This window comes from Trichosurus vulpecula, chromosome 8, assembly GCF_011100635.1.
Source record: "Trichosurus vulpecula isolate mTriVul1 chromosome 8, mTriVul1.pri, whole genome shotgun sequence".
Classification (NCBI taxonomy): domain Eukaryota; kingdom Metazoa; phylum Chordata; class Mammalia; order Diprotodontia; family Phalangeridae; genus Trichosurus; species Trichosurus vulpecula.
The window spans coordinates 123,505,755-123,520,475 of record NC_050580.1 but is presented as its reverse complement, the minus strand read 5'-3'; the positions used below and the strand labels follow the sequence as shown (position 1 = coordinate 123,520,475).

General features: G+C 39.3%; 1 protein-coding gene across 1 annotated transcript in view; it reads left to right on the top strand.

The window, feature by feature from the left end:
• The first annotated feature begins 1,293 nt into the window (after positions 1-1,293).
• The window catches only part of WDR93 (WD repeat domain 93), a 46,897-nt gene continuing 33,469 nt past the window's right edge, over positions 1,294-14,721 (top strand). The window contains exons 1-8 of the mRNA XM_036736566.1: positions 1,294-1,557; positions 3,531-3,726; positions 5,457-5,521; positions 7,463-7,541; positions 9,214-9,329; positions 12,691-12,723; positions 13,435-13,516; positions 14,152-14,323. Of these exons, the coding sequence (XP_036592461.1) occupies positions 1,294-1,557; positions 3,531-3,726; positions 5,457-5,521; positions 7,463-7,541; positions 9,214-9,329; positions 12,691-12,723; positions 13,435-13,516; positions 14,152-14,323 (1,007 nt within the window). The remainder of the gene's footprint in view (positions 1,558-3,530; positions 3,727-5,456; positions 5,522-7,462; positions 7,542-9,213; positions 9,330-12,690; positions 12,724-13,434; positions 13,517-14,151; positions 14,324-14,721) is intronic.

The following is a 14,721-nucleotide window of genomic DNA, read 5'->3' as shown; positions in this document are numbered from 1 at the left end:
GGCCATATTCCCAGCCAACTAACTTGACCCTTGAGTTTTTCAGTGGGGTATGACTGCTTGTAGACTAACGAGTTCTATGTTCCATGTTTGGAGGGGAGGTGCCAGCTCTGTCACACCAGCACTACTCCTTCCCCAAGAACCCCCAACCCAGACTGGGCTTAGATCTTCAGCAGGCTGTGCACTCCTGCTCTGATCCGCCACTTAATTCCTCCTACCAGGTGGGCCTGGGGCCAGAAGCAGCAGCAGCTGTAGCTGCCCCACCTCCGCTGCCCCCGGGGCTGGTAGCCGAACTGGGAACTCCTTCCACTCCCGCAGCTTTTCCCACTAACCTTCTCCACAATCTTTGGTGTTTGTGGGTTGAGAAGTCTGGTAACTGCTGCAACTCACTGATTCAGGGCGCTAGGGCCTCCTCCACCCGGCTCCTGGTCTGGTTGGTCCACGCCATTCAGGCTGGGCTCTGCTCCACTCCATTCCCAGCTCCCAGTTCCCAGCCCCGTGTGGGATAGACCTCACCCAGAGACCATCCAGGGTGTCCTGGGCTGGAGCCCTGCTTCCCTCTGCTGTTTTGTGGGTTCTGCCATTCTAGAATTGGTTCAGAGCCATTTTTATAGGTTTTTGGAGGGACTCGGCAGGGAGCTCAAGCTGGTCCCTGTTTTCCAGCCGCCATCTTGGCTCTGCCCCCACATTGTAAATATTTGAATAAATTCTTTTAAATGGATATATTGATTTGCTCAAAAGAAGTTTTATGGTATTCTAGGATCCAATGTAATTAAAGTAATGAATCATAGAATGTCAGAACTGAAGGAACCGTAGAGGTAATTTAGTAATAAGAACAGTTTCTATAAGTGATATGCAAAATCCATGTCCTTCTTTTATAGTCATACATTCCATTGGGTTCAAGATAGGAAATATACCTGACTAGTACCTAAAAAGTCTCCAGGGATTTAATGATAAGTATCAGCCAGGCTATTGAGTATCAGTAGAGAAATTCTCACCTGACATCACAGCTGACAGCGGGAAATCTATTTGATGAACAAGGTAAGAAGCCTGGTATAATGAAACTTCAGGTTTCCAGAGCAAATAGCCTCATTATGTTTGAATTAATAGGAAATCAGGCTCATATAGATTGTGTGTTATCCTTATAAAGTTACTTTTTATTTCTCTTAAAGCATCTCATTCCTTCAACAGTGATTCAGAATTTTGCAGAAATTCCTGGAAAAGAAATTGCCACTTTCTACTTTGTGTCTCCCAAAGAAAACTTGTTTTGAGAACAAGTAGACCAGTGAGATCAAAATGCCAGTATATATCCGGAAAGGACCCCTGGAGATTCCCTCTTATGAAGAACAGGATTGGATTAAGGATGAAGAAGGAGATTATTTCCTAAAGGATCCAGATCAAATCCTTGATTCCCTGCCCCAGCCCTTCCGGATGATCAATAAACTGGTGAACCTACTGTTTGACCAGGCATGGGAAATCATTGAGGAAAGAGAAGCAGCAAAGGCAGTTACAATACTTAAGATTCAGCCAACTGTCTATTTACCAACTCACAAACTCCAGGTACATAAATTCATTGAAATTACGCTGGTACAATAGGTACCACAACATTTAATAATGATAGCATTTATATAGCAGTTTAAGGTTTGCAGAGCTCTTTAAAAACATAATCTCATTTTATCCTCACAACAACCCTGGATGATAGGTGTTATTATTATTCCATTTTTCACATGAAAAAACTGAGGCAGGACAAAGTTAAGTGAATTTACCAGAGTCATACAACTAGTAAGTGCCTGAGGTTGAATTGGAACTCAGGGCTTCCTGACTCCAGGTCTAATAATCTATCTACTGCAATATCTAACTACCTAAATGTTATATTAAGTTTAACGTATCTCGGAGACAATTGAGATTCTCATCCATTAACTTCTGATTAGTAGAAAAGGGAGGAGGAAGATGAATCTAGTTTGGGGGAAACATTTTCTTAATATGGTAGAAAGCAAGTGTTTCCTATTGCATCTTTGGTGAGAGATAGTATTAGGTGTATTTGGGTGGGGGTGGGGGCGGGGTGGGGGGTTGGCAGCATTATGTAGTGGTTTGAGAGCTAGCCTAGGAACCAAGAAGCCTTAGCCTTAATACATGATGATTATGTAACGTCTGGGCGGGTCATTACCCTCTAACACTAAGTTAATGAAAAGGTAACCTGGACCCATATGGGTAATGGGAATTTCTTGCCTGGGGAGTTCCCAATACCAGTAAGATCCCAAGTCCAGTCCCCATCCTTATCTGTGATAGTCAATGACATGATTCAGTAAAGATTTATTTAACACCTGCTGAGTGAAGGACACTGTGCTAGCCCTAGGGATATAAAGCCAGAAAACAACACGGTCCCTGCCTTCAAAGGGCTTACTTTGGTATGGAGAATAAGACATCTACCCCAATGAATAAGAGAGGCCAAATGAAAAGTTAAATTTAGGAAGAGAGGAATTGTTCCAGACTTCACACTGAACGGTGTCTTGAAGGCAGAGAAGGATTTCATGGGCAGAGGCGTGGGTAGCGCTCATTGTAGGTATGGGGGGGCGGCTGTGGAAAAGGAGAGGGCAAGATGAAAGAAGAGAATCTGGCTGGAACATGGGAAGTGTGAGATAAGGCTGAGAAGGCAGGTTGACATCAGCTTCAATCAAGAGGGGCTCTTGAGGATCCCTTTGCTCTGTTGCTCCTCTCTCCTACACATTCCCCCAGTACATACCTCTAGATTGCTCTGTATGCTCTTTGATTGTTACCCACCCTTTGCCAGTTTACTTGAGGTATCTTGTGGCACAGTGGATAGAGCGCCAAGTCTGGAGTCAAGGAGATCTGGGTTCAAATCCAGCCTCAGACTGTGCTACTCTGAACAACTCATTAAACCGCTGCCTGCCTCAGTTTCCCCATCTGTAAAGTGAGGATAATTATAACACCTACCTCTCAGGGTTGTAAGAATTAAATGAGATAATATTTGTAAAAAGCACTTTGCATGGTGCCTGGCACATAATAGGTACAATATAAACCTATTCCCTTCCCCCTTTCTTCTTGGTTAATATCTCTATATTTCCTTGCTGATGCCTGAAAGCATTTTCCTGAGAATTTTTTTTCCTGAAACGACTAAGCCCTTTGATACAATTTAAAGTTATCTCTTAAAGACACGTAGAAAAGTATTTTAACCAACAGGAAAGCAGATTATTGGCTATAAGTCAGCAGTTTTCTCCCTGAGCTCTATGAAAAGACAGGAGCTTGAATGAGGGAGACTTCTTCCTCCATTTATCCCCAGCTACGTAGTTGTACCCTGTAGAGCTGAAAGAGTACTTTCATAAAATAAATCATTGTTGATTCTTGAAAATTAGAATGAATAATGTGAGGGGTTTTAGGTAAAAGAATATATTATATTCATGAAGATTCTTCTCTCCTTGGAAAGCAGCTCATGTTACAGAAGATTTCTGGACTTAAACATAAGAATGGTGACAACTGATGATCATATGTTGTACTCTGATTTTTCTTCACAGCTTTCAAGTGTGCCAAACTGCATTGCCATCTGTAAAGGCTATGTATTTGTTGGGTCATCCAGAGGATTGAGAGTCTTCAATGCATTGTTCAATTATTCACGGGTTTGTAGTTGGGATTCACTCAAAGTTGAGATCGTGTCCATCTGGGCTACAGATATTGGGAATGAAGTATTTGTTGCTACTGTGGATGAAATGGGTACTTACTCTTCCTGGTTTTTGTTTTTGTTTTTGTTTTTGTTTTAGTTCATTCTGAAGCTGCCTATAGGTTCACATTGAATCATGTGTACGTTTTCTGCATGGGTAGAATTGTATTGGCTACATGGGGGTCTCCCTAAATCTAAGCAGGGACACTTGAATCCAAACAAATGTTAAACCTTGTACGTGACTAATATAGCAGTTGTGAGACTATGGAAAAACACAGAGTTTCTTTCAGGCCCCATTGGTATTCATATGAAAGTTATTCGCAGTATGCTTCTTTTATACCTAAAGTATCCATGCTTTCATCTAAGTGAGTTGTCTCTCTTCTGACACAAAGAGCAGTTCTTTTATAGGTCTTAAAAAAGTTAGTGTGGCTGAAAAATTAATCACCCTCGAGTCTCTGAATTTAGTGAGGCTGGTTCTGTATGTCTGTATGACAGATGCACAACCATCACTGGGCCTATATTTGAGGCCTTTTGGTGTGTCAGGACCTATCTGAACCTATTCTGTATTGATAAAACCTTCACATTAGAGCTTCAGAAATAAATGTTGCTATTTTTTATTTTTATTTCATTTATTTAATTCCGCTTCTTGATTTGAAGTCTGAACATAATGTAGTCAACACACTAGGGATCTATAGTTCTTACTGGGCTGTCACTGGTAGTGTGCCAGATACCTTTGTAATCCTTATATTGTGGGGATGGAGACTAGATTACAAACAGGGACCCAGGTCTACAGGATGAGAAATGATGACATGCAATCATATGTTAAAGCCTCTTTTAGGCTATGCAAATAATGGTAATAGAAGAATTATTGTAATTCAGTGTATATACCTTATAAATATGTATAAATTATATACATATTTTCAAGTATATGCTTCTAATAAATACACTGCAATGAAGTTCTATGGAGAATATATGAAATTTATTATATGATCCCTATTCTCAAAATGATTACAGTCTTATTGAGGAGGCAAAAATATACACACTTTTAAAAGTTTAACAACTACGAGGCAGTATGTGATTAAATGGCAAAATGAGTGATAATAGTTGATAATTTTTAAAGGAGTTTAAAAAAGGAAGATAAGTATGGATTACAGCAGTTGAGGAAGATTTCATGGAGGATATGAAACTTCAGCTGGGACCTAAAAGATGAAAAGTTTCAGATAGGTGGAGAGAACCTGGGGGGAAATTTCAAATGAGAAGAATGATATCAACATTTTAGGGTGGGGGGAGTAGTTGAAGCTGAAGTGAGTGTGGTAGGTTTGGGGAGTACAGTTGGGGAGCTGGGCTAATGCATGGGATTGTCCTATAATTCAAATTAAATTTCAGTTTAATCAAATTCAACAAGCTTTTATTAAGGACTTGCTATGTGCCAGCCATTGTCTTAGGCACTGGTAATACAAAGACAAAATTGAGACATCTTTTGCCCTCACAGAGCTCACTTTTTGCAAGGGAAATACAGTCATGTCCTCTGCTGAAAGGGAGGAAGCAATGTGTTGTAGTGGCTCAAGGAGAGAAGGTTGGAGGCTTGGAAGGTTGGAGCAACAGAAGCTTTGGAGTATGCAACAGAAGGTTATCAGGAAAGAGAAAAAATCAGTGTGCAGGAAGGGTGCAGTTGAGATTATTTAACACAAATTGGGGCAGGAATTCAAGCACCTAATTGGGAAGCCAGACTTCTTGAAACCAGACTGCCTTGCCTTTTACAATGACTTGTTTTCTATTTCAGGTGTTGTTCGTCTCTTTTATTTTTGCAAAGAATTTCTTTTCCTAATCAAAGCCATCAATGAAGTGGTGAGTCTTCCATTTTTTTTTTACTCATATAAAGACTACATTGGAACATTTTTTTTTTATTCATATAGACTACATTGGAACATTGGAGGGATGTGTTGGGCTAGGAGGAAAAATGTGTTTGTGTGACCAAAGAGAGCCACCTTTTCCTGCTACCCTGTTAAAGACTCCATCCCCCATTAACAATGTTTTCTACACCTATCAAAGAGTACATACTATACTCTGGTAGATAATGAGAGGAGAATCTTTTTACTAACCCAGCTGTTCAAAACAAAAGCAAACCAAAATAGTCTTGCTCCAAACTGGCCTTAGGGCCAAACAAAATAGGTAATTTTTTTAAAATATAAATTTGTCTTATAAGAACTTTGATGCCTAATGAGCAGACTTGCAGAGAACTCATAGTACTACAACACTCAATCTATATCCTATTGAGTGGCAATTCTACCTTATTTTTTAATAATATTTTATTTTTCCCCAGTTACATGTAAAGACAATTTTTTGGGTTTTTTTTTTTGGTTTTTTGGCAGGGCAGTTGGGGTTAAGTGACTTGCCCAAGGTCACACAGCTAGTACATGTGTCAAGTGTCTGAGGCTGGATTTGAACTCAGGTCCTCCTGACTCCAGGGCCAATGCTCTACTCACTGCGCCACCTAGCTGCCCCTGTAAAGACAATTTTTAAAAATTTTGACTTCCAAATTTTCTGTCTCCCTCCCTAACCTCCCCCTTCCCTGAGACAATAAGCAATTTAATATAGATTATACACGTTCAATTATGCAAAACATATTACCATATTAGTCATGTTGTGAAAGAAGACACAGACCCAAAGAAAAAAAAATCTATGAAAAAAATTTAGAAAGTGAAAAATAGTATGCTTCAATCTACATTCAGATTCCATCAGTTCTTTCTCTGGAGGTAGAGAGCATTTTTCATTATGAGTCCTTTGAAATTCTTGGATCGTTGTAGTGCTGAGAATAGCTAAGTCATTCACAGTTGACCATCGTACAGTATTGCTGTTGCTACGTTCTGCTTACTTCAATTTGCGTCAATTTCTATATCTTTCCAGGTTTTTCTGAAATTAGCCTGTTCATCATTTCTTATAGCACAGTAATATTCCATTACCATCATGTACCACAAATTGTTCAGCCACTCCCCAATTGATGGGCATCCCCTCAATTTCCAATTCTTGGTCACCACAAAAAGAGCTGCTATAAATATTTTTGTTAAGAAAGGTCCTTTCCCCTTTTCCTTAAAATCTCTTTGGGATACAGACCTAGTATTGGTATTGCTGGATCAAATTACACAGTTTTATAGCACTTTGGGCATAGTTCCAAATTGCTCTCCACCATAGTTGGATCAGTTCACAACTCCACCGACATCACATTACTATCTGGATTTTCTCATATGTAACACTACTTTATTTTAATGATATGTGATTTTAATAGAAATTTGTCTTGTAAAATTTTGATGCTTAATGTTGAGTAAAGTTGCAGAGAAACTCACTAGAACTATACTCAATCTATGTGCTATTGATTAGCAAAGCTACCTCATTTTTAGTGTCAACTAGAACCTGCTTCTATTCAATAAAGTGACGGCTTTGGTCTGTATATGTCTGCTAGCCTTCCAAGATATCAGATGACACGAAATCTTCCTAAACGATTAGAATTTGGAAAATCCAAAAGATTTTGAACATAAAAATTGTATATGCTCTTGTCCTATTCCCTAATTGAAGTGAAAGATCTTTAAGTATTTTTATGTAATGTCTAGATTGGTATTCCTCATTGCTTCTTTCAGCAAATGCTTTTTGGAAAATGTCTTTAATATGAATGACAAATCTGAGAGATTTGTTTCTCTAATGTCAACCAGAAAATAAAGCGAAATATATTTTTCTCTCTTATTGAGCTGAGCCTAATCTGTAGTGATATTTCTCTTTTTTCTTTTTTTCCAGGAAGATATTAGCAAGCAGACTACATGTTTGAATTTGCAAGTTTCTTCTGAAGGGAATTTTATGGCCATACTTCTCCAAGGCAAGACAGACTAAGAACCATTATTAAAGTGTTCAGAGCTGCCATCTCTTTCAGATATATATATTTTTTTCCTTTAGGGAACATTCAAATGAGATCCCATGCCACATAGGAGCAGCAGTCCAGCTCTGATATAGCTTCCTGTGAGGAATGTGAAATTTCTGTTTCCACATTAGCAGGTATTAGATATAGAGACTCTGTGTTTTCAAAATCCTCCCAGTCCAGCAAATTTCCATAGTCAGTTATCTTCTCTGATATTAGTCAACCAGTCAATAAGCATTTGTTAAATGTCTGCTATGTTCCTGATACTGTGCTAAGCACTGGAGATAGAGTGACAAAAGTGAAGCAGTCCCTGCCCTCAAGAAGCTTATAGTCATCATCATACCACCACCACTGTAGCTAGTGTTTACATAGCAATTTAAGGTTTGCAAAGTGCTTTACAAAATTATCTCATTTAATCCTCACAACTTGGAAAATAGGTACTATCATCCCTATTTTACATATAGGGGAACTAAGGCAGGCTGAGGTTAAATGAGTTGCCCAAGATCACACATTTAGTAAGTCTCTGAATCCAAATTTTAACTCAGGTCTTCCTGATTCCGGGTCTTGCACTCTCTCCATCATGCCACCTAGCAGGTGTACATTCAACATGTGTGTGTGTGTGTGTTTGTGTAGATTTATAGACAAAGATGCACAAGCATATACAAAATGAACACAAGTTAGGAGGGCACTAGCAACTGGAGAGATCAGGGAAGGCTTCACATAGAATGTGGCACTTAGAATTTTAAAGAAGCAGAGGCAGGTGTGGTGGACAGCCCGTAGAGATAGAGGGTGTGAAGATAACCAGTATGGCTACAGTAGAGTGTATAGAGGGGGGAATGTGAAAGAGGATTCAGTGGATAGGAAGGGGCCAGTTTGTGACGAGCCCTAAGTGTCAGAGGATTATATATTGGAGCCTAGAGGTAATGGGGAGCTACTGGAGTTTATTGAGTCTGGTCTGCCAACCAGGGTCAAGCGGCCCTATACTTCTGTCATATTAAGAAGGGGCTTCTTTATACCTTGTAAAGGGGCAAATTTCTTTACATTTACTTTGTATCTCTACACCTCATGGTCTCTATTACTTGCTTCTTACATCCCTCAATTTCATCCAGTGGGCTTAGAGGAGCACAACTCATCAGGGATCCCATGGTTATTTCCCCTCCCCCATGTGTAAGTTATCTCCCTTTCCAGACATCTTTCTTTTTTAGTTAAGTATTAAAGATAGAAAACAAAGGTTTTGTTTGGAACACATAAAACAATGAGACAAGGCCCCAACACCAAGATGGGTTGAACAAAATTTTCACTGCTCAAGTATGAGAGATCTGATTTCTCACAAGACTGCATTTCCTCATATGACTGTCCTTAATCTTTCTAGCCTGTAACCTCAATAGTTTGGTGGTAACAATTGAAGAGTTGTATAGTTGAGTATCTGATTCTAAAGGGTCTTATTAAAGTGTTGTTCCTCTCAGTAGAAAAATCCCTTCAGGGGTCACAGCTTGCAACAGTGATTGCATCATCCTAATCCACCTTACCAGGATATAAATATTCCCCTGCCAGAAGTTCTGGGAAGGCAGACTGTTTTACAAAAGACATTTTGCCTGTTTGAACTTGCTCAATAACTGGTTTCCCAATGCAGGAACTGGGGATGTTTGGCTAGACGTGTATCGATTGCCCAAGGACTTCTGGCTTAAGGAGGTGGAGCAACCCCATTCATCTTTTCTGTCAAAGAAGAAAATTAGCCATTTGCATCTAGTAAGAAAACATTTCATTTTCAATCCGTATGTTTCTCCCTAGGTTTATATCTGCACCCCAAGTCCTCACCACATTCTAGGCTGAATACCAGAATGCAAGAAAAAGATTAGAAACATAGGTCCATACCCAACTGGCTACTTTTCCAGTCTGGCTCTCCTAACTGTTTCTCTAGCTGGAATTTGACATTCAAGTCACAGTGCTTTCAGTTGGGAAATCCTCAAGATATAACTTAACTTTTTTGTTGTTAGGTAGGATTTTTAAAAGTCTAACATAAGAACATTTTTCAAAAATTTAATTCTTATCATTAGCTATTTATTGATCATAAAGGCAGTGTGATGTAATGAAGAACCAGTCTCAAATCCCAGAAGACCCAAGCTCATATCCCTCCTCTGACATACACTGGCTACAGGACCCTGAGCAAATCACAACCATTCAATGTTCTAGGCTGCTCTAAAGCCGTAAATTGCAGAGAACATGCCAGCCTGCTTTGGTAAGGAGAGTTCTCTACACCAGTGATATCACAGGTCTGCTCCCTATCTTGATCTCCCACTGTGCTAATTGCTATGGGGGTATGCAAGGAGGCATGATGCACAATCTCTACAGAGATAATACATAACACACACACACACACACATACGTAAACATAACATAATACATATACGTACACATGTATATGTGTGTATGTGTGTTTGCTTTCTGTGACAAGACAGAGGAAAACGCTTCGTCCTGGGCCTGTGTTTCTCCTATTAGCTTCACCAACCATAGGTAAAAAGGGAGGGAGTTCTTTTCAAGATATCTAGATCTTGGCCTTTCTTTCATTAAAATCTACTGTGAGCTAACACACAAATGGTTCAAATGCAGCATAAGATTTTATTATAGTAGAGTAAAATTGCAGGGGGGAAAATACACATTTAAAGTAAATATACAGTCTCATTGTTAGAATATCATTAATGAGATTATAGTTTTAGAGCTGAAATGCCCCATAGAGGCCATCTAGTCCAGCCCCCACATTTTATAGGCAAAGGAACTGAGGCCCAGAGGTTAGGTAACTTGCCCAAGGTCACACTAGCATAGTTGGGGTTCAACGAACCCAGATTATTTGATTCATTATCTAGTGCCCCTTTTACTACAAGATATCTTTCTGTTTTGATTCTAGGTTCTCATTCCTCTGTGGATTCTGGTTAAAACTCCTCTCTCTGCACCCACCTCCCTTGCCAATGTATCTGGTGTCCTCCCGAGGTTGCCCTTAAGCTTATGGTTACTTTTCTCTCACTCTTGCTCTTAGGCCCTTTTCAGTCTTTTCCCCTGCTGAATTATGCATCAACTAATTTTTGATTTCTTATATCTCTTCCCTTTCTGAACCCTCCTGGGTTTAATTATCGTTTCTATGCAGATGACTGTCAGATTTACATATATAGCTCTATCCTGAGCTCCATTGCACATCACAAATTGCCTATTGGCATTTCAAACTCTATCTCTCTTAACATCTCACACTCTATCCAAAGCAGAACTTGTTAATTTTTACCCCCAAAGGCACCCCCTCTTCTGAATGTTCCCATTTCTGTTGAAGGCACCACCACTCTCCCAATCTTCCTAAGTCTGAAACTAAAATGGCTTCTCACTCTGTATACTGCACCCTGTATATCTGATCAGTCTCCAAATCTTGTTTCCACCTCCAAAACATATTTCAAACGAGCATCCTCTCACTACTAAAAAAGCTACCATCTTAGGTCAGACCTTCATCACCACTTGACTAGACTCTTGCAATAGCTCCCTAATTGTCTTCCTGCCTCAAGTGTCTTCCTACTCCAAACCAGCTACATAGCTGCCAAAGTGATTTTCCTTAAGCATAGGTCTGACCTCCCCATCTTAGTAAACTCCACTACCTCTCTATTGTGATTCTGTGACTGAAATCCCTCTTTCTCTTTCTTCTGACCTTATACACACACAGACACACACACACACACACACACACACACATATATATATATATATATATATATATATATATATATATATATATATATATATTCTCTCATTTGGAATTTAGCATATACTGCCCGTCTTGTCAGTTATCTTTTTATGTCCATGGTTCACGTCTCTCCAGCTTGATCATAAGATTCTTAGCATAGTCATCATATTTTATGCCTCTTTATATTTCTCCCACATCCTAGAATAATGATTTGCACCTAACAGGTGCTCAGTGATTTCCTATTTAGGATTACAACTTTGAAATAGAGGTTTGTTCACTATAAGTAATTCAGTCCCTGTGCTGAGGTACTACTAGCTGAATAATGGGAGTCCTTATTGCAGACAAATACCATAAACAGCCTTAAAAAATCTACAACCCCATGGAAATATTTATTGATTACAAAGATAACTGTTCACTTCATATTAAGTTACTTTCTTAGTAGTCTGCTTATCTCTCATGTCTCCTGCTTCCAATTCATTTTGTCTAATACCATCAGATTAAACTTCCTAAAATAGCTCTTCAGTGGCTTCACAGTACCTATGGGATAAAGCCCAAACTGCTTAGTTTAGAATAAAGGATCATCCAAAATCTGATCCCTGTCTCTTGAACACCATGCTCATCCTTACCTTTTAATCTTTACTCATGCTAACTCCCTTCTTCCCTCCCCCTCCCCAACATCCCTGTGATGCCTGTCTCTCCTCTTTTTTTCTTTTCAAAATTATATCCATCCTTCAAGGCTTCTCATTTCCTTTATGACCACTCCATGACTTCCCCAACCACTCCACTCCATAATGATTTCTTCCTCTTATGAATGACTACAACATTTTTCTGTTTGTATTACTCCTATGGGCAGCAAGATGGCACAGTGGATAGAGTGCTGGGCCCAGAATCAAGAAGAACTGAGTTCAGTTACAGCCTCAAGACACTTACTAGCTGTGTGACCCTGAGCAAGTCACTTAACCCTGTTTACCTCAGTTCCTCAGTCTATAAAATGATCTGGAGAGGGAAATGGCAAATCACTGCAGTATCTTTGACAAGACAACCTCAGATAGGGTCGCAGAGAGTCAGGCATGTCTGAGACAGCTGAACAACAACTACTCCTGTGGTATTTAATCACATACTACCTTTTATTATTATTTTGTTATTTCATGTCTTCTCAGCTAGATTGCAATAATCTCCCAGAAGCCACCTGTCTTGTAACTCTGCATATTCTTACAAACCCCAGCACCTTGCTATGCACATGGTAGTATTCAGTAAATGTTGAATGATTATTGGTCACCAAAGTATCTAAGACTACATGCACCATACTGGGAAATGAGAAGGGGCAAAATGATAGCATGTAAAAGTTGAACACATTTCTGTTTTGTTTTTGTTTGTTGTTTCTTGCAGAAATCCGTTGAATCACCAGATCTTTCAGAAGCGGTAATAAAAGAGAAAGCTTTAAGGAAAATTTCCAAAATTTGGGTTATATTTTAGAGATTTACTTGAAGATTTACATTTACTATCAAATTTTTTATTTGTTCTAAGCTCTCCATTGAGTTCTAGGCTCTCTGCAGGTAAAGGACCCTAGAGGGAGAGAAAGACTGGGAAGAAGCCAACATATAAAGGAGCCAGTACCTCAATCATGTCTCCATTCCCAACTTACCACACTAGAAAAATTAGGGATTTTCCCTTTGGGTGAGATTGAGGACTCTTCTTCTCTTATGGTTGAGCTGGTACCAGTTTCTCTACCTGTTGCTTTCTTCCTGAAGTCTTTCTCACTCTCAGAACCTCTCCCTGAAGAAAGCCTGGGATTACATGTATGCTTTTTTAAAGTCTAAAGATAGAAGAACTCAGATCTGTCCTCTCCCAAACTCTTGCCTACTCCATCCGTCACATAGGCATCAGTGAGAAGACTCTTATGAAAATGAGCTTGAGCCCTGAGTAACAAAAAGATATAGTATTTTCTTCAAAAAGATATAATAGGTTCAACCCTCAAGTCTTTGTTGTGTCCCAGGTGGGTTTCCAAAATGTAAGCTTCCCTTTAGGGTCTTTTCTATATCAGGCTTGTGGGCATGGGTCACGTGTCCCAGTGCCTTATAGTTCTTAAGATCTCTGCCTTCTGCTGTGAAGCTCTATAATTCTCTCTTACAGGAAAATTATCCTATGAAAACAGATGTTAAATTAAGTGGTCCCATTCAAATAATGAAGCTTAAACCACCCAAACCAGTTACAGGTAAATAACATTCAACTTCTAATTATTTGTTTCTTCCTTCTGTACCACCATAGGACAGCCTAGTCAGACAGTAGGCATAGGGCCAAGAAGAAAATGAATAGGCTCTTAATTTTTGGTATTGCAGATGCAAAGATTATGAGAGTAAGAAGAGAGGGAGGAAAAGAAAGAAAGATTAATATAAAGAAAGAAGGAATGTGGGGTTTTACTAATATTTGCCTTCTGTCCTGTCAGCAGCAGTAAACTACTACTGTTTCTGTTCAGGCATTATAAGGATCTATTCTAGCTACTTTATGAGAGAGTTCAGCTGTGGATCAGAGTAAATAAAGATAGTGGGGATACAGAAACATAGAAGAGCAATTGGTGTTTGCATCCCAAAGAAGAGGGGAATACAGAGTATTGGAGACATAGGCAGATGGCTTAGTGTATCTGAGTTTTTAAGACTAAGTAAAAGGCAGTTTCAAGAGAAACTAGAAGTGTTGGAAGAGATATTGAAAAGCCAGGAAGAAGGAAAAGGAAAAGTGTAGGAGAGGGGAGAGTAAAAGAAAAAAGACTACATTTGTAGATGTAGGTAATCTAGTCCTCAAACTGCTAGATTAAGTTGGATGGTACAAATAGCTTTTTCTTCTTCAACACAGGTACTCCATTTAAAAGCCCACTGGAAGTCTTCCAGAAGTTAGAAGATGTGTGTGGTTTGGGCTCTGGGCAAAACCACATGATAAAAGATAGCCAGTTGGAGCAGCAGGCAGCAATCTTTGAAATTTTATTTAAAAAGTATCTGCATGTGGAATGCCCAGAGGAAAATCCAAGGTGAGATGGAGAAGAAAAATAAAAAGGGGTTTTAATAATCTCTAGAAACTTTGTATAAATAAGATCGCTAATGTTCTTCCATGGCTTAGAAATTCAGGCAGGAATTAATCCAGGATGTCATTCATTTCAACCATCATTTGTTAAACACTCAGTCTGTACAAAATACTGACTAGGGTATCATGGAGTCAAAGATAAAAGACAGTATAAATCCTTCCCTCAAGGAGTTTACACTACAGTAGGTGGACAGAACATGTATGTATTAGTAAAGGATTAAATGCATTGGAGAGGTCAAATGCAGTGGCTTGAGAGGTTCAAAGAGGGGGATCTTCTAACTGGGGAAGTTGGGGAATGCATCATTTAGGAGATGGCACTGAGATGGGCTTTGAAAGCAGGACAAA